The sequence below is a fragment of the Lytechinus pictus genome, chromosome 16, assembly GCF_037042905.1.
Source record: "Lytechinus pictus isolate F3 Inbred chromosome 16, Lp3.0, whole genome shotgun sequence".
NCBI lineage: Eukaryota > Metazoa > Echinodermata > Echinoidea > Temnopleuroida > Toxopneustidae > Lytechinus > Lytechinus pictus.
The window spans coordinates 12,389,371-12,408,598 of NC_087260.1; the positions used below are offsets into that span (position 1 = coordinate 12,389,371).

The 19,228-nt window shown below is 37.5% G+C and overlaps 2 protein-coding genes across 2 annotated transcripts; both read left to right on the forward strand.

The window, feature by feature from the left end:
* The first annotated feature begins 635 nt into the window (after positions 1–635).
* Positions 636–2,998, forward strand: LOC135157103 (CUB domain-containing protein 2-like). The gene is made up of 4 exons (XM_064111613.1): positions 636–674; positions 1,068–1,260; positions 1,838–2,248; positions 2,766–2,998. Exons 1-4 carry the CDS (start codon positions 636–638, stop codon positions 2,996–2,998), a joined length of 876 nt encoding a protein of 291 aa, XP_063967683.1.
* An 8,752-nt stretch (positions 2,999–11,750) lies between these two features.
* On the forward strand, positions 11,751–17,008 carry LOC135157104 (low-density lipoprotein receptor-related protein 2-like). The gene is made up of 6 exons (XM_064111614.1): positions 11,751–11,820; positions 12,431–12,547; positions 13,276–13,395; positions 14,507–14,659; positions 15,205–15,321; positions 16,995–17,008. Exons 1-6 carry the CDS (start codon positions 11,751–11,753, stop codon positions 17,006–17,008), a joined length of 591 nt encoding a protein of 196 aa, XP_063967684.1.
* Positions 17,009–19,228: the final 2,220 nt, after the last annotated feature.

Genomic DNA, 19,228 nt, shown 5'->3' on the forward strand with positions numbered 1-19,228 from the left:
GCAATGGCTGTAACTCTTTATAAAAACGGACCAATGAATAAAGTGTTCTTTTCATCACCTTATCAGGAGGGTAATATTTTTGTCAGGGGTTGTGTGATAAGATTTCATGAATGAAAGATTTGATTTATGAATGGCTATGTACCAGGTCATTTATTCATTTTATTATCTTTAATGCTTACATAGTTATCCTGGTTATTGTTCCATTATTATTGGAAATAATACTATCCAGAAGTTTCCTAGTTTACCTTGATATACTTACCATGTTCCTTTTGCAATCTTTCCCCTTGATTGATTTATAAGGATATATGTGCTTTGTCATGAAGGGCGATTGACAATAGATTTTCTATGTTCTTGAATCCTTAGTGTGTCGTGAAAGTGAAAGCCTCCTATTCTGTATTTACGTACGTGTAATTCAATTCTTATTCTATATTCCTATTTTAATCGGACACGAAACAACATTTCGTATCAATTGATTAATATTTGCAGACTGTTTCACCTCGTATTGTAATCTTGGTAATCATGGCAAAGGGAGCTGTTCGTCGGGTTCCCTCTCGAAGAGTGCTCAGGAATTCACTGGAAATCTCTCCATATCACTTCCTCCTCGCGCACAGTGCCAGGCCAATATCACCGCACCAATGGATGCATATGTCTCTTTCATCTTTGATGGCTTTGACGTAAGTACCAATCGAATGAATTATGTCATGCATGCATTTGGTATAAGGCGGGAAAATGAATCCATTCACGAGTTCACATCATGGACTTGTTGCGCTGTTCAGGATGCAAATGAAAGTGATAGTTTACTCCAGAGTGCCCCCTGCCTCCTAACATAGTTTGACGACGCCTAGCCTTTCAAGAATATTTGGACTGTTGGTTTTTGAAACGTTGATAATGACTTTTTATGACTTGTTTTAGTTTTAGTTGTCAGACGAGATTTTCCAGTTGCGCCACTGCTGCAAAGTTTAGAAAATATATAATACATGTATGGACAGTATATCAACAAACCAAATAAATTTTCATTGATTTTTTTTTAATAACAAGTTAATTGTGATTATTTATGGTATCTCTAGAACGTGAAAGATATCAAGAAAATCTCAGACGGGGTTCTGATATTACATGACCCGGAAACACAATCAAAGACAAACTTTGACCTCGCCCAGGTTCCTCCGGTTGACATTTCCACCTCGTCTCATCTCAACCTGAAAATTCTATCAGGTCTCTTGACCGCTACATCAGATGTCATTGCTTCTTTTGGATATGTAGGTAAGTTTGTAATGCTAAGGATATTTCTTTCACTCTAATCAATTGTTGCCATATATAAGTTAAAAATAAACATTCCAAAGGTGCGGAATCATCAAAACAAATGAAGTCTGTGTGAAACTGTCAAACAGAGAGTCGTTAAGTTCTGGGGAGCGTTTCATCAACATTTCTGTCTGATAAATTGTCAGACCTGACATCTTTCCTAGATTTTGTTTGGCTGAGAGGCACTTTTACTATGGTAACTGTCGGATAAAGCAGGAATTATCGGATGGAACGTCTGACAATTCATTTCATGAAACGCGTCCCTGAAGTGCTCCAGATTGTTTAAGTTAGTTTTGCAAAGAGATCATAGGCGAGAGTTTTATAGTCTAGACGAGATGCAGTATGCCCCTTGAAATTAGTTATAAGCGAAAACTATTGGACCATTTCAAGATTACTTTTGGGGCAAAATAAATTGGACATAATAATGATGGCATACATCAATTTGAATATGGAAAGTCATTAAAAGGTGTGGTCTCTTTTTTAGACGATCGGGGTCGTCAGAACTCACCCCCTTGGTCCTATGCTCTTTATCTTGCAGATAAACCAGGCTGCAAGGGAAAAGAAACTGACACTGTCCACTCATGCACAGAGAGCACTGGTCTTTTCTTCTCACCAAACTACTTCGACCTGTACCCTCCAAACCTCGACCGTTCCTGGGAGATCAGTACCCGGCCTTGGTCCCAAATCATCCTCCGTTTTATCGAATTCGACGTCGCTTCCCTCGATGAGCGGTGCCAAGAGGACTTTGTGGTTGTCACTGACGTATCGAATTCGGCAATCATCGGGCGCTTCTGCAGTCAGACACCTCCGTCGGGCGACTACATGTCTTCTTTAAACAGGATGCGTCTTTCTTTTCACTCTGATGGCATTGAAGGTGGCGCGGGATTCTTGGCAGAATATGATACAGGGCATCTGATACCTGATGTGTTCTCGGCATCTAATTTTACCAGTAAGTACTAAATGCATTCATGGTATGAAATGTAGGTATACGTTATGTGTTATTTGTCTTAATGAAACAAATGTAATGTAACCACAGTTAAAGACTTACAAATTTTATGAATAGATGTGTCATCCTAAAAAAGGAAAACAATGTGTTTTCAGCAGAAGTCTTTTAACAAGTTCTTCAATCTTTCTTTGGAAAAAAGTTGTGTATCCTTAACACATCAAATAGTGTTCGTCCATAGACGAGAGAGTCCAATAAAAGTTACAGGTGTGTATTTATTTATGGCTGACAACATTGCTCTACTTATATTGTGCATGTTGTAGGATTTCAGAAAACATTTCAACCAAACGTTCCGACACAATATCTGGACCAATTATAGCCGAGGCAAACTGAAGCATGCTTGAGTAAGACTAGCCTAGATTTCGGCGTAACATCGTCTACTAGGGACCAGTGATAATTACAAGGTAATGTTAACATGACGTGGTTGATATTGAGTTCTCATTTTTTACGATTATAATCTCAGATGAAACTTGTCAGACGGGTTGGGACTACTTCCGGCGATCCTGCTATAAGCTCTTTGTCAGCTCTGTCGTCATAACATGGAACGAGGCAGAGGCAGAATGTGAAACCGTAGAGGACGCACACTTGATCAGTATTCACGATAAGGATGAGATGACGATGCTGCACTATATGATGTCAACTCAATGGCAGACTGTAGATACAAAGACGTACATAGGCAAGTTTGATTATTTCTGAAAAATACCAATCTGGGCTAACAGTCCACGTTTCCGCAGAACGTGTTAGTCAATTTTGTTGTGACCTTGAATGATATCAAGTTTTCTGTTTCGTAAAAAGTGACCATTACAGTAACTTCCATTGTGGCGACTACCATTGTTATGGGGCCCAGACATGCCAGTAGTAATTCAAGAATAAGGTTTCCATATTTCTCACTTTTATCTCACAATACCTAGGGATTTCGCCAGTTATCTTTAGTTCTCTAAACCATTTCTGCTTATACTAAACAATAGCCCTCAAAAGGGTATCATTATACATATTGTATATCTTACTGGTTTGAATTGGTACGAAAAGAGTTATGCTGTGCCATACGATAGACTAATAATAAACACACATTTTAACCAACAGTCTTGCTTATAATCACACTTTCTTCTTTATTAATCTTTGACACAGGCCTCGGACATAGGGACCAAAGAGGGGTATTCAAATGGACTGATCTAACACCCATGTCTTATACTAATTGGTATATTCCCCAATAGTAAGTTCTTATCATAAATTGAACGCTCATGAAGTAAAATAATTACTAGATATAAGCACTGTTTCATTATTTGGACCATTATTGTACACACATGCACGCACACACGCGGTATAGTGCAAACACACCAACACACCTATACATTTACGCAATAAACAAATAAATATCTATTTACCAAAGAAATTTATTTTTTTTCATTCGGCAGTAAATGTCATTATGTTTAAATTTCACATAGTTTTAATGCTGACATTTATTATAACTTATTTGTTTCAATACGGTTAAAAAAAACAGCCGACAGGGCTGTTTTTCAGCAAGTCCTTATTAAAAAAATTCACAATAATATATAAAAACAATAAAACATATTTATACCTTTATGAATAATGATAATATTTCATTACACGCAAACATATACATATATCCACACACACACGCACATTGCCTCCCACGCAATATACACACACATAAAATACAGCATATCAATGTGCTTAAAACACCATGCATGGAAAATACGTTTGATATGCCTCTGATAAGTGAAGACAGATTTAATTAGATTCAAGTACTTAAGTACTTATGTATCATGTGTGAGGGTGTGGGTGAGTGGGTGGATGTGATTGTGAGCGTATTTTTATTGTGATGTAACATGTTCACGTGATCTTTGTCATGTTTTTCATATTTTAGGGGACCGTTTAGCAAGATTTTTAACTTCCATTTTAGTCTCCAATTTCATCATCAGATTACATCTTGTTTCATGTTACTTTGTAAAAATACTTGAATTGAACTGAACTTAAACTGAACATGCGATCCAAAAGTTAATCACGTGATTAGACATAGTTTGCTCTAGTAATCAGTCAAGAGTCAAGACAAAGGTTTCCTCACCTTTCTGTGTTGTCTTTCGCCGAGTTGAGTGGAAGAAATACACAATTTGTAGACAAATTACCCAATCTGTTGACATTTTTACTATATGAAGCAATGAAGAAGGAGAAAAACAACCAGACGGCGGAATGTTAGAAGCATGTACAATGCTAGTCTTTGATCCAGCCACATCGACGGATCTTTCGACAGATCTTTGGCATGATGTTGCCTGTGCTTCTCCTGAAACGAGGCAGTTTGTTTGCAAAACCCAAGCTACAGGTAGGTTTTGCTTTTTGTTGGTTAAGCAATATGAAATAAAATACCATGTCGCCGTATCGATTATGACAATGTATTAGTTATAACAACCTCTTTGTGTAATTATTATCCTTTTCATATTGAAAGGATGCACAATTTATCATATATTATTCATATATTTATGTATATTGGTAATAACATTTAACATTATTATGTGAGAAGTGATATTTTTTTTATAAAGTCAATGGCGACAATAGTCAAATTTGACTAATCGCCACACAAACCAACACAACAAGGAGATTATTCTTTTCAGTTATTACTTAACTTCAAGTATTGCTCAAGCGGTGATAATGTGTTACCATATTGATACTTGTCATATGAATGAGAAAAACACAGTTATTTTTTTCAGGAAGATCCCACATAGCTGTAAGCATATTTTTATTAGTTTTATCGAATTTCCATGTATGTTTATAAATATTGGCAATCTGAATAAAAAAAAACTTAGTCATCGAAATAAAAGATTGAATGCATAAAACGCATGCGGCGCTGCATGGGGGCAGGAATGATAGCTCCTTTGTTTTTTCTTTGAATAATAATCCACTTATAACTTCATACTCCATACTCAACACTTGCTTCTCAATTCAATTCATCCATTTCTGTTTGTATTAATTTCTAAAGGTTCGCAGTGGAATTCAACAGTTCATATCTACAAGCCAGGTAAACTGATGTTTCGAGCATACTAATGTCTAAATTACGTTGTATTATCGTCTATGATAGATCATATCGGAAAAGGAATTGTGCGTTTTTATAAAATTTGACTAGAAATGTTGGATTTTTGCATTATTGGTTAAAGCATCTTTCGGATAAAGTTATGAAACGCCATTTGGACAGAATTCATCTTAAAAAGTAGCACATTTTGAAAACGACGGGTTTTTCAATAAAAACACCAAATTCAATGGTTTTAGTCGTGTCATTATTTTCGTTGATCGTAGAAAAAAATGGTGTAAAATTTACCATTTCACTTTTTATGGGACACCCGATCAACCCTTTAGTTTATCCTGAGCATGTGATATCCCTTGTGATATACATCTTCTTATACTTCTCTGTTGATATTGTTATTGAGGTTTCTGTTTCTTTTTTTCCCCTCTGTCTTATAATACCCATTTATTTTCATAAGCAATTACACGATACATTTCTAGATCCAAATATCTACATTTTTCCACCACCCTACGGTATCTAAAACACTCAAGAAATATTTAAAATGTTCATTACATCTTTCTGATACTCAGATTCTATTGAACAATGCGATCCCGGACTATTCCATTGTAGCTCAGGGGAGTGCATACGTGACGTCTTTGTATGTGATGGTGCCAAAGATTGCAAAGACTTCAGCGACGAAAATGACTGCTTTGCAGGTATGACTGGTTTGGTAATTTCAATCATTTTATCAAATCAGATTAAAAAACATATCAAGATCTTAAAACGGTTGCAGAAAAACTGATGGACATGTAACCTCTGATGGTTTCAGTTACGTGGTCCGAGGTATTTGCTGATGCCGCACAAACAAAGTAGTGAAATAATGCAGAATTGATCGAGGGTAAAAACATTGGCGAGTGAGCAAAAAAGATATAGACATTAAGAAAATAAATTATGTAATAGATTTTTTTTCATAGATTTGATTTAAATTGCTCTCTTGATGAGAGTGAACTTGTAATCTAGCAACAATAAATGACCAACAGCGGTCGAACCCTCAATGAAAATTCAATGAAAACTATATTATAATAGACACTCAAAATAGATTAGTTAATAAATTATGCATTTTCCTCTATCTATTTCACATTAGTTGTGATAAAAAAGCACGAAAATTACAATTATTTATTCGTATATTTAAAAACGTGTTTGGCGGATAAAGTCATATTTTACACACTACCTAAAAACGAGATGAAATCAGGATATTGATGACGGTAACAGCGATTGACTGAAATATAAAGTTCTTGGACAACTGTTCAGAATTGAATATTAATGTTATTATTTCGCATATTTCTTCCATTCGTCTATAACCAGGTTGCGATGAAAACCAATATGAATGTAACGATGAGTCATGTATATCGATTTCGTTTGTCTGTGACACCATTTCTGATTGTAAGGATAATTCGGATGAAATTAATTGCGGTAAGTACACTTCTAATTTTACAGTCAAAGGAGATGAAAATTGAAATCGTCACTTTTATTGTCATCATAATTGTGAGAATTGATTGTCAACATTTTGTGATACCATTAACCATTCTACCATTAACATAAAGACATTAAAAACTTGTCACTTCTCTCTGTTTAAGTTACTTCTTTTTGTTTGTTAAAGTAAAAGCAAACTGTACTTCTAACGGATATATATATATGTTGGCAAAAAGAAGCTGCTGAAAACTGCTTATCTAATAAAAGAGAGCCAATGGTGTAAATTAGAAAGTCAAAAGGGGCCTAAGCTTTCGATCCTAGCAGAATCTTCGTCGGAGGCAAAATAACAAACATATAAAGTGGAACAACAATAATATAGACCACAGACAAGCTACAGCAACACTAGAAACAAGGAGACAAAAGGGGCATTAGTGAGTAGTAGTAGTAGTAGTAGTAGTAGTAGTATGGTATTTATTCAATAAGAAAACTGGCAAAACAGTCCAAAGACTGAAAAATCCAGTGCACAGTATAAACAAAGGCAAATTACAATATTATAAAGATGAAATAAAAGCAAAAAAATACAACCAACCGATAATCATATTACACAATCATAAAAGATAAAGAGAAGACCAATCAGGTTGGTGAAGGGGATGAAAGAAAAGGAGTAGGCAGGCACAAAGGGAAGTTAGCGTAAGTAAGGCCAATGAAAGACCTCAAGCCAAGAGGGATTTAGATAATGAGGCAGGCAACATCAAACAGGATCTGGAACAAAACAGTGATAGAGGGTATGAGGAAGAGATGAATAACAAGATAATTAGTGAGAGGTGGGTCAAACAGGTTACAAAGAAAGGCATAATAAACTGGTGCATCAGAGTGGGGAAAAAGGAAAAGAATGGGGAACAACTGATAATGTGCAAAAGACATATAAGTATATATGATAAAGCATTAAACAAACTAAGAGAAGGTAAGTGTAAATATGTATCTATAAATAATATGTATATCAGTATATCCAAAAAAGAAATGTATATGAAAAAATATATAAATATACATATGGTGTAACTGATATTGTAATCCGCTAGGTGTGAGGGGGAAAAAACATAAGACTATATAGTAGGACAAAAAAAAAGCCTGTATATGTGAAAAAGAGGAAGCAATTTGCCCAAAATGGTAAAAGCAAATATAGAAGCTGAGGTTGCATGAGAGAGGGGGTGTATTATGAATAAACCATAGTATACATGTAAATAAGCAAAATAAATATGTGGTAAATCTAAAAGAGGTGAGTGGAGAAAAAAAATTGTATAATATGAAATATATAATAATTATTATATTGCCTGAATAAGGAAGGGAAAAATGGAGCTGAGCTTGTATGAGATTTGGGAGGAAAGTACAGGAACAAACTATAATGTAATTATTCAAAAGAGCTTAGGGGAAAAATCATATGTATATATAAATTAAAAGTGGATAGGAAAGAATAATTAGTCGTTCCCCTCTTAGATGTTCAGGCCATGAGGTTGGGTGGTGCGAAGTCGTCTCATCCAGAACTTCTCTCTGCTAGTACGGACTGAGTCAGGACGGGTACCTAAATATTCGATGCACTGTAGCATCATGTCAGTGATGGAGTGGTTGGGGAGGTTAAAATGGCGGCCAACTGGAGTGTCCAGCTTTGCTGTGTTGACGGTGGATCTGTGCCCGTAAAATCGTTTCTTGAGTGTGGTCTTGGTTTCCCCTATGTATTGTACCCTACAAACTCTGCAAGTGATGAGATATACAACATTAGTGGTAGTGCATGTGATGTTGCCCTTGATTTGGTGAGACAGGCTGGTAGAGTTGCTGGTGAAAGTGTCGCCCTCGTGAATGTGTATTTCACATATGATGCACCTGTTGCTGGTGCATTTGAAGGTGCCATGCTGTATGGGAGAAGAATGATTAGTGAGGGAGGGCACTTCAGCACGAACAATGAGGTCCCTGAGATTCGGTGGGCGACGCGTCGGTATGCTAGAAGGGGAGTGTCGGGAACGGCCTGTTGGAGACGATCAGAAGTGTTTTAAATGTGGTGGTTATCACACAGGATTTTGCGGAGAGGGGGTAGATTGGGATGGAAGGTGGTCACAAGCAGTATTCTGTCGGTAGTCTCCTTGTCACTTTTTGGTTTGAGAACTTCAGATCTGGGGAGAGAACGAACTTTGTTAATTGCCAGTTGGACTGCCGTGGCCCCTGGCACAGAGATGTTTCTGCTAATTCCTGGCATGGAAAGAAAAATCAGGGTCCTCGGAGCAGATACGGCGAAGTCTGAGGGCTTGACTGTAAGCGATGCCGGTTTTGCAGTGACGGGGGTGGCAGCTGGATGAGTGGAGGTACTTGTGGGTATCTGAGGGTTTAGTGTATAGGGTAGTGGTGATACCGTTAGGCTTTTTCTGGACTGTGACATCAAGGAAGTGGGTTTCCTGTTGGGAGAAATCAGAAGTGAATATGATGGTCCTGTGGAAGGAATTGATGTGGTCAATGAATGTATGGAGGCTATCTTCCTCCCTGGTCCAGATGAAGAAAATATCGTCTATGTAACGCCACCAAATCATTGGGCGACAGGGGGCTGAATCTAACATCTGCTGTTCCAGCTTGGTCATGAAGAGACAGGCGAATGAAGGAGCCATCCGGGTGCCCATTGCTGTACCGAATATCTGTAGGTAGCGCTTGCCCATGAATGTGAAGTTGTTTTTTGTTAGTACATGAGACATCAGAGATTTGATATCGGATATGGGGGGACTGGAATGGCCACTGGCGGCCAAGGCTTCACATGATGCATGGATACCTTCGTCGTGGGGAATGCTGGCGTACAGTGAAGAAACATCGAAAGTGCCGATGATTGCAGTCTCGGGTATCGGGTCCTTGATGTCATTTAGTTTCCTGAGAAAGTCTGGAGTGTCGTGGATGTAAGAGGGTGCACGTGAGACAAGGAGTTTAATGTGGTAATCAACAAAAAGGGAGATGTTCTCTGTTGGGGAACCATTTTCTGAGAGGATGGGTCTACCGGGGTTGCCAGGTTTGTGGATCTTGGGGAGGAGATAGAAGCGGGCAGATTTAGCATTAGTAGGGGAAAGAAATGTGTGGGCCTTCTCGGAGAGATGCTTGTGTTCTTTCATGTCATTCAGTGTCGATTGGATCTGTAGGGAGAAATTACAAGTAGGGTCAGAATCGAGGAGTGCATAGTGAGATCGATTATTGAGATGTTTCATGGCTGCATCGATGTACTGCTCGCGGTCGATAACGACGACGGCTGATCCTTTGTCTGCAGGCGTGATGATAATGTCGGACCTGTTTTTTAGTGATGAGAGAGCCTGGCGTTCTACTCGAGGAAGGTTGTCATGTGCTCTGGTTTCGAGGGTATCTGTGGAGCAAACTTGGGATGAGACAGCTTGAATGTAAGTTTCAAGGGAAGGAACTCTATTCTTGGGTGGAGTCCATGTGCTTTTCCGGTAGAAGGGCTCGGGATCAGAAGGGGGTTCATCTAAAAAGAACTCTTTGAGACGTATCCTGCGATAGAATGTAGAGAGGTCTTGGCTGAGAGCTATCTGTTCAACTTCTGGTGGCGTTGGGCAAAACTTGAGACCTTTAGAGAGAAGAGAGGTTTATGCTTGGGAGAGAGAGGAGGATGAGAGATTAACAACCAAATGGGGGGATGCATCATTGTTGTTGGTATGTCGTCTAAATCTGTTCGACCGTTGTCGCTTCTTTGTGAGGTTGCCTATTTTCTTGTTCCTGCGTTCAGTGAGGAGAGACCTGTGTTTAGAGAGATCAGATTCAATTTCAACATACTGAAGCCACTGGGTTTCGGTACAGCAAGAACGTAGTACGTCTTCCAGGCTACTGATGTCAGCTGAAAAAGAATCAAGAGAAGCAATACACTGTTAAGAGAGGATGTTAATTAGTCGAACTGAAGCTCCATGTAAGGTCTGGTTCCATCGTTTGCAAAGTTCAGGTGTGAGCGTACCCAGACCAGGAGTGCAATGAAGTTGGAGGCCTGTGGGTATAATGCGATTGAGGGAATAAAATCTATAATTGTCTTGGTGAAAAGAGGTCTTGAGGGCCTTCAGCTTGATCTTCCTGAGCTGGTGAAATAAAGATAGATGGTTAGTCATGGTAGAAAATAGACCTAGAATAAAAAAAGTGTAAACCAAAGAAAATGGATATTCATAACAAATCAAAATATAAAGAATGAGAAAAGTCAAGTAGATTTGAACTGGACCTAAAACAGAATGATAATAAGAATACACAAAGTTAATTAGAAAAAGCTGAAAGAGACCTAGAATAAAAAAAAGTGTAAAACAAAGAAAAGAAAGAAAGAAAAGAAAATGGATATTCAAAACAAATCAAAATATAAAGAATGAGAAAAGTCAAGTAGATTTGAACTGGACCTAAAACAGAATGATAATAAGAATACACAAAGTTAATTAAATCAAGCTGAAGGAAACCTAGAATAAAAAAAAAGTGTAAAACAAAGAAAATAGATATTATTATTTGATTTATGTTTAATCATATATCACAGTTGTGTAGACGTTGCAAGGGAACTTTTGTTTCCTTGACGAACGACGGATTCAAGAACATAGAAAATGTATTATCAAATTGCATTCATGACAAAGCACAACCAAGAGGTCATTGTCGAACATTGGTAAATTAATACAGCAGTTTCGTCCTAGACTCTGGACTAATGATAATATCTGCAATTTTCCGTCAGCTACGAAACTTAGGACAAAGCTGCTGTTCCTGTTCGATGAAGGACTCCCAGCTGTCTTTGTCATTTTGTCATCAATATGTTCTTAAATCCGTTGCAGTTGCAAAAACTTCCCATTTTTATGGTAACTTTACCGTCCAATCTTATAAAAGAGGGTTCTTAGAGGGTTCTACACTCTTGTCTCGTATTGGAAAGCTTCACATGTTCCCTAAAACAGCGCATCTCAACCAATGGACCGCGAAGCTGTATCAGGTGGATCGCAACAAGCTCCAGAAGGAGAAAAAATAGGGGAAAGCTATAGTATATTTCACAAAATTGTCCGAACATGTTATGCTCGATCAGTCTCCGTGGGTCAAACAAATTAAACTTTGATGAGAACATCAGGTGTGTGCATATTGTGTATGTAGTTAATTGTCGCCCATTTACCGGTCATTTGCGAATGCAGATTAGTTCTCAATCTGTTTGTTTGGAATGTGCTTCGCATTTTTTGTTCAAATTTCACGAAACATTTTTTCAACAAAATGGACGTTTTCTTTAAATTTTGGTAGGTGGGCCTCGACAAAAATCTGAGAGTCAAAGTGGCCCTCGATTGAAAAAAAAAAGGTTGAGAAGCGCTGGCTGCCCTAAAAGGGTCTCAATGACTTTAAACAGCCACTTTTGACCGTTTTCATGTTCTTTATAAGACCATTTAAGTTTATTGAGCACATTAAGAACCTTTTTGACAACCCGTTTGCTCGAGGGTTCCAAATACGCGACAAAAACGTTCAAATTCACACCTTTTTTTTCTAAGAGTGTACCACATTGTCAACCTTCATGTAACGAAGCACTGAAATAAAAGCTAAATAAACCGGATAAAGGAATTCTTTCATTGCTAACGCGATAGGTTAATGTTGATTCGTACCTTATCCAGTGTATCCGCGGTGTTCGGAGTCGGAGTTTACATGTGACAGCGGTCAATGCATAGACTCTCTCCAGAGATGTGATTTTATTCCTCATTGCTACGACTCTTCGGATGAGGTTGAATGTGGTAAGTAACTTTGAGAAACATGTTTTAAGTAGCCTAACAGGGGACCGTTTCATGAAGCTGTTCGTAAGTTAAGAGCAACTTTAAAAACGACTGGTGAACCAACGCGCTTTACCATCGCCAATTCAATATACCATTTCCCACAAGAAAGGATCACCAGTCGTTCTTAAAGTCGTTCTTAACTTACGAACGGCTCTATGAAACACCCACCTGGTTCGATTTCCTTGTCATATCCAGAAAGTAAACTTGACTTTAACTATGAAAAGCAAGGAGCGCCATTATCTGTTATCAAGAGGGGGGATACTAGTGTTTATTTAGAAGAAAAATAAGCATTGAAGGCGATCGAAATAAAATATTTCATTTATGTGTTTATTCCATGGATTTTCTTCTATAAACTGAAGAAAAAAAAAACAAATAATTGTATTTCTCATTTCCAGCCTTATATACAATAGGCCTACCACTTTTAAAATCTTTATCATGCCTGTCCCCCCACAATTTTTAAAACAGAGAGATCTCATTTTCTTTCTCTATGTGTGTGTGTGTGTGGGTGTGTGCGTGTGTTGTCGCTGTTTCTGTGTATTTTAATGCTCCTCGTAGCTATTTGTATTTCCATGTACTTACCAAATAGCTAACTTATAAGGCATTTTTTTCTTGTCGTTTTTTAAACAATTTTGTTCATTGTTCCTTTTAGAAAACTTGACCAATCTGTGATTATTATTATTTTGCCATAGTTCTGGAGCTATCATCGTCAGCATTCCAATGTTTTGATGGGTCTTTGTTTCCAAGCAAAGTTAACTGTGATGGAATGGTCGATTGCATCGGCAAAACAATAGAGGATGAAGATCGATGTGGTAAGATGGCGCAGATCAGAATTTGGCTAATTATTCGAATATTTTTATGAAGGCAGCTTTGAATCAATTTCCTGCAAAATTGATTTCCAACAGATTTCCCGAAATAAAACAAAATTGTAAATTCTATCTTTCTGCAAGGATAGCCATGATTTCAATATATATAAATATATATATATAAATATGTAAAGTTTTACATGTACAACAGCTTTGGCAACTCTTTTATTTAAATATTGTAAAGAAATGTATAAAGAGAACAATGGTAGGCGTAGCATAAATGAAGGTTCCCCAGAGCTATCTACCCTTTGGAAAAATTGGTGATGCCAAAAAAATGTATCTGCCGGGAATCGAGCCCGGGCCCCCAGCTTTGAACGCCGGTGCCTTAACCACTAGACCACAGAGACGGATTAGTGGCTAGGGCGACCCCGATCCGATTGACCGTCAGATAGACAGATTTTCGACACTATACCAATTATAATTTTCATTGTCGGGTGAAGGTGGGTTTCGAACAATGACAAGCCACCATGCTTCAGCTGGATCAAAGCTATTGCTTTGATACAGTACACGTATGGGAGAAAGTATACAAATGTGTAAAGTTATACATGTACAACAGCTTTGGCAACTCTTTTATTTAAATATTGTAAATAAATGGATGAAGAGAACAATGGTAGGCGTAGCTTAAATCAAGGTTCCCCAGAGCTATCTACCCTTTGAAAAAATTGGTGATGCCGAAAAAATGTATCTGCCGGGAATCGAACCCGGGCCCCCAGCTTTGAACGCCGGTGCCTTATATATATATATATATGTTATTGTGTTCTTGTAATTCATTCCAAATAGTGTTCATTGAACTAATTTTGTCATCGCGATGATAGTAATATTCCATAAGGATTATAAGCCGCAGGATTTGGTTTGAAATCTCTAGGATTACATTAACTGAGTCACACAGTAAGAGAAAGATAGAGATAAAGAGATCATTTAGCAATACATCATGGCAATGCGCGATCAACTTATACATGTTTATGAACAGGTTTCGAAGCTTTTGCACGCATTTTAGGTGAAATATGTCGCTGAATATTCCGTATACTTTCCTCCTTATTCTTTTTATTAAATGTAGGTTACCTCAATCATGATTTTGCTTGTGACTATGAGACTGAACTTACTTGTGATAATGGCGCATGCGCACCACTGGCCTCCATCTGTATGTATGAACTCGATGAAGTTGGTTTCTTCAATAGCTGCCGTGACGTCACAAATTTGAAAGAATGTGGTAAGAAATTCGATTTTTCAGGGGGGTGGCGGGGAGAGACTAAATGCGAAATTTGAGATTTTTTTACTTAGTATTTTGAGAATTCCTTGCAGCTTTTCCGGAAACTCTCCGTTTTCCATATTAACTTAATGTTAACATTGGTTTAATAATAAATGAATAATGAATACATGTTCATCGCTTTTTCGTGGATTCTTTAATTATAAGATTGTCTCAATCATCATTTATTTTTGCTCCTTTTCTATTCTCGTTTTATCGCTACTCTAGCAATAAAACAAAGCTGCGAATCCGTAGCTTCAAAGTAATAAATAACTAAATAAGGCAACATGTGTTTGAGAGCACGCGAATTTGTTCCATTAAAGATAATGCAAGTAACGTTAGGGAGAATGCTTTCTAACATCTCAGCCTATTGTTCGAATTCCCCTTAGCAAATAATCCTTTCGCCCTAACAAAATGTCGTAACGGGTAAACCTATTCATATTAGTGGAATCAGTCCTATCGTCATGATCGTAAGAAAAAAATGTTAATGTATGTTTTTTATATCCTAGAGAATCACACTTGTCCATCTTGGACAATGAAGTGTCCAGACTCTTACTGTATTCCTCTAAGATACCGATGTGATGGGAAGTTGGATTGCCCAACAGGGTCTGATGAACAAGATTGTGGTATGACCTTCTTAATTATTGTTGCCGTTGTAAATTTCTATTATTATCATCATTACTTTTATCATTATTATTATTATTATGCTTGATTTCATAAAATTTATTTTGTTATAATAATAATGACAATAATGATATATTACTACCGTTATTATTATAATTATCATTATTATTATTACTATTATTATTACTAGCAGAGCCCGTGGAAATTCCATGGGTTTTGGGGGTGTGATTAAGTTAAATAGAATTTGTTGTAGATCGACAGGTGTACATTCAAGATATGGAAAGAAATAAACATTTGAATTTTTAAAGAGAACATTTTAGAAGGGTGCGAAAATTATTATATTGTGCCAAAATTAATTGGCGAAAATCGCCCGGTGCGAAAGTGCATTTCAGTTGTGACAGAATGCCAAAATCTCATTTCACGTTCAATTTAAATTATACACATGATTCAAATCAAAGTTTAAAAAGTATTTGGTTTTGGAGGATTTACATTAACCCTTTTATATGATTGATTAAAGGTAATAGTGAGAAAGTAAAATGTGATAAAGAGTTTAGGATTTTGGTTAATAAAATAAATACAGATAAGAGAATGAAAATGCTATTGAAGTTGGACGAATATGATATTTAGTTAAAGTAGGTTTTAAAAATATTGCCCCTCATTTTAACTATAAAAAGGGAAGTTTAAAAAGTATTTGGTTTTGGAGGATTTACATTTACCCTTTCATTTACTTGTTCAACGTATTTCATTGCATTAGCTGATATTCATTTTATCGCCTTATATATATATATATATATATTTTTACTGTTTTTTATTTCTATAGGTCCCAAAAAGTAAAGAAGGAAGAAAACATTTAAAAAAGACGCAAGTTTATTTTTTTTTTTTTTTTTTGGGGTCCCCTTTATCACTAAAAAAAGATCAAAGAAAGAAAATAAAGGAAAGGAAGGACGAAAGTAAAGAAAGAAGAAGTGAAAGGTAAAGAAAGGATAAATGAAAGGGAAAAAAGAAAGAACAAAGTGAAAGGAGTCAAAGGGAAAAAATGTAAAATAAAAAGAAAAAAGTATGAAAGCAATTAGGAAAAAACAAAGAACAAAATAATAAAAAAGGAATGAAAGAAATGAAGCAAGCAAAGCAAATTAAGATAGAAAGAACGAAAGACAGAAAACCTGCCGCGCGGACACACAGGCGGCGCGGCGCAAACTGCCCCATCCTTCGCGAGGTAGGTTCACATTATTATGATCGCTAACTTCAGTCCATATCGCAACTACGGCGAAGTCCAACTGAGAATTCAAACGAAGGCGTCGAGATCGAAGCCGAGATACACTCGTTCCCGATGCTCGATGTGGCTGAAATTTAGGTTATGGATTGATTAGACATTTGGGAATAAAATTATTATATTGTGCCAAAGTTAATTGGCGAAAATCGCCCGTTGCGAAAGTGCATTTCAGTTGTGACAGAATGCCAAAATCTCATTTCACGTTCACTCAGTCAGACTTCGCCTCAGTCGGACTTCGCCTTTGCCGTATTTTCACGTTCACGTTCTGTGCAAATTCAATGAAGTTGACTTCTTTATAAATGCACATTGAATAACTGATGCAGTCATGTGCGGTTGCCATATTTTCAATAAAATAAAATGCAATCTTACCTTACTTTTTACGTCTTCTTATTTCTTGCTTAGCAACCTCTCCGTAAGTGTACACGTTACTTCTTGTTAAGCACTGTTCACATCAGTAAACACGTACATCAAATTCCTCTTTTTCACGATCGAAAGAGCCCCACGCCAACACCGAAATCATATCACGTACCCGGCCGCTGCTGGCTGACCAATCAGAACGGGGCGTTCGGAGCGAGACGACCCACGTGACGCGTCTGTCGTCTGTAATGGTTGAATGTCGGGCTACAACACGCAGGTCTTCGGCGATTTTCGGTGGAAGAATCGGACGACGACTTCGTTGTGCGATGTCGTCATGGGCTGCGAGTGCGGCGAGTCCGTGAAGAGTGGAAGGCCCTACACGCGGTGCGATTTTGAAGCCCGGGCGTGGCGGATCCTGGGAGGAGATACGGTTCAACCGATCACCCCCCCCCCCCTTCGGGCTTAGAGTATTCATGTATAAGACTAGCAGAGCCCGTGGAAATTCCACGGGTTTTGGGGGTGTGATTAAGTTAAATAGAATTTGTTGTAGATTGACATGTTTATTGAAGATAGGGAAAGAAATAAACATTTGATTTTTTTTAAAGAGAAGGTTGTGGTTGTGGTTTGAAAGGGATGTGAAAGTTAGGTTATTATTTGAAGTCGTAATTTGTTTTGACAAATATATGATTGATTAAAGGTAATAGTGAGAAAGTAAAAAGTGATAAAGAGTTTAGGATTTTGGTTAATAAAAGAAATACAGATAAGAGAATTAAATTGCTATTGAAGTTGGACGAATATGATATTTAGTTAAAGTAGGTTTAACAAATATTGCCCCTCATTTTAACTATAAAAAGGAAAGTTTAAAAAGTAATTGGTTTTGGAGGATTTACATTAACCCTTGTATTTACTTGTTCAACGTATTTCATTGCATTAGCTGATATTCGTTTTATCGCCCCCGCCTTTTATGTTTGTTATTTTTTTTACTGTTTTTTTTTCTATTGGTCCCAAAAAGTAAAGACGGAAGAAAACATTTAAAAAAGACGCAAGTTTATTTTTTTCATTTATTTTTTTGTCCCCTTTATCACAAAAAAAAAGGATTAAAGAAAGAAAATAATAAGTATAAAGGAAAGGAAGGACGAAAGAAAAGAAAGAAGAAGTGAAAGGTAAAGAAAGGATAAATAAAAGGGAAAAAGAAAGAACAAAGTGTAAGGAGCCAAAGGGAAAAAAATGTAAAAGAAAAAGAAAAAAGTATAAAAGCAATGGGGAAAAAACAAAGAAGCCGTAGTTGCGATATGGACTGAAGTTAGCGATCATAATGATGTGAACCTGCCGCGCGGACACACAGGCGGCTCGGCGCAAACTGCCCCATCCTTCGCGAGGCAGGTTCACATTATTATGATCGCTAACTTTAGTCCATATCGCAACTACGGCGAAGGCGAAGTCCAACTGAGAATTCAAACGAAGGCGTCGAGATCGGCTGAAATTGAGGTTATGGATTGATTAGACATTTGGGAATAAAATTATTATATTGTGCCAAAATTAATTGGCGAAAATCGCCCGGTGTAAAAGTAAATTTCAGTTGTGACAAAATGCCAAAATCTCATTTCACGTTCACTTTAAATTCTACACATGATTCAAATAAAAGATCTCGCCATGTTTTTTGTTTAGCGAGTGTCATACTGACACGTCTACTCTACGGAGCGGTAGATCTATTCTTATACGTACCGCTCTCGTCAACTGTACATTTCTGTGTAAATTCAATGAAGTTGACTCCTTTATAAATGCACATTGAATAACTGATGCAGTCAATGCAATCTTAGCTTACTTTATACGTCTTCTTACTTCTTGCTTTGTACACGTTACTTCTTGTTAAGCACTGTTCATATCAGTAAACACGTACATGAAACTCCTCTTTTTCACGATCGAAAGAGCCGACAAATCTCCAGTTCTACCCACGCCAATACCGAAATCATATCACGTATACCCGACCGCTGGCCGCGTGGCTGACCAATCAGAACGCGGCGTTCGGAGCGAGACGACCCACGTGACGCGTCTGTCGTCTGTAATGGTTGAATGTCGGGCTACAACACGCAAGTCTACGGCGATTTTTGGTGGAAGAATCGGACGACGACTTCGTCGTGCGATGTCGTGATGGGCTGCGAGTGCGGCGAGTCCGTGAAGAGTGAAAGGCCCGACAAGCGGGAAGAGATACGGTTCAACCGATCTGGGAAGAGATACGGTTCAACCGATCACCCCCCTTCGGGCTAATAGTATTCATG

Excerpts from the sequence above, each read along its gene's own strand:
- LOC135157103 (XM_064111613.1), top strand. The coding sequence starts at position 636 with ATGGATGCATATGTCTCTTTCATCTTTGATGGCTTTGAC. Across the intron at positions 1,261-1,837 it reads TGCTTCTTTTGGATATGTAG|ATAAACCAGGCTGCAAGGGA; the intron begins GTAAGTTTGTAA and ends TTTATCTTGCAG. Across the intron at positions 2,249-2,765 it reads CTCGGCATCTAATTTTACCA|ATGAAACTTGTCAGACGGGT; the intron begins GTAAGTACTAAA and ends TTATAATCTCAG.
- LOC135157104 (XM_064111614.1), top strand. The coding sequence starts at position 11,751 with ATGGACCGCGAAGCTGTATCAGGTGGATCGCAACAAGCTCCAGAAGGA. Across the intron at positions 12,548-13,275 it reads TTCGGATGAGGTTGAATGTG|TTCTGGAGCTATCATCGTCA; the intron begins GTAAGTAACTTT and ends ATTTTGCCATAG. Across the intron at positions 13,396-14,506 it reads AGAGGATGAAGATCGATGTG|GTTACCTCAATCATGATTTT; the intron begins GTAAGATGGCGC and ends TATTAAATGTAG.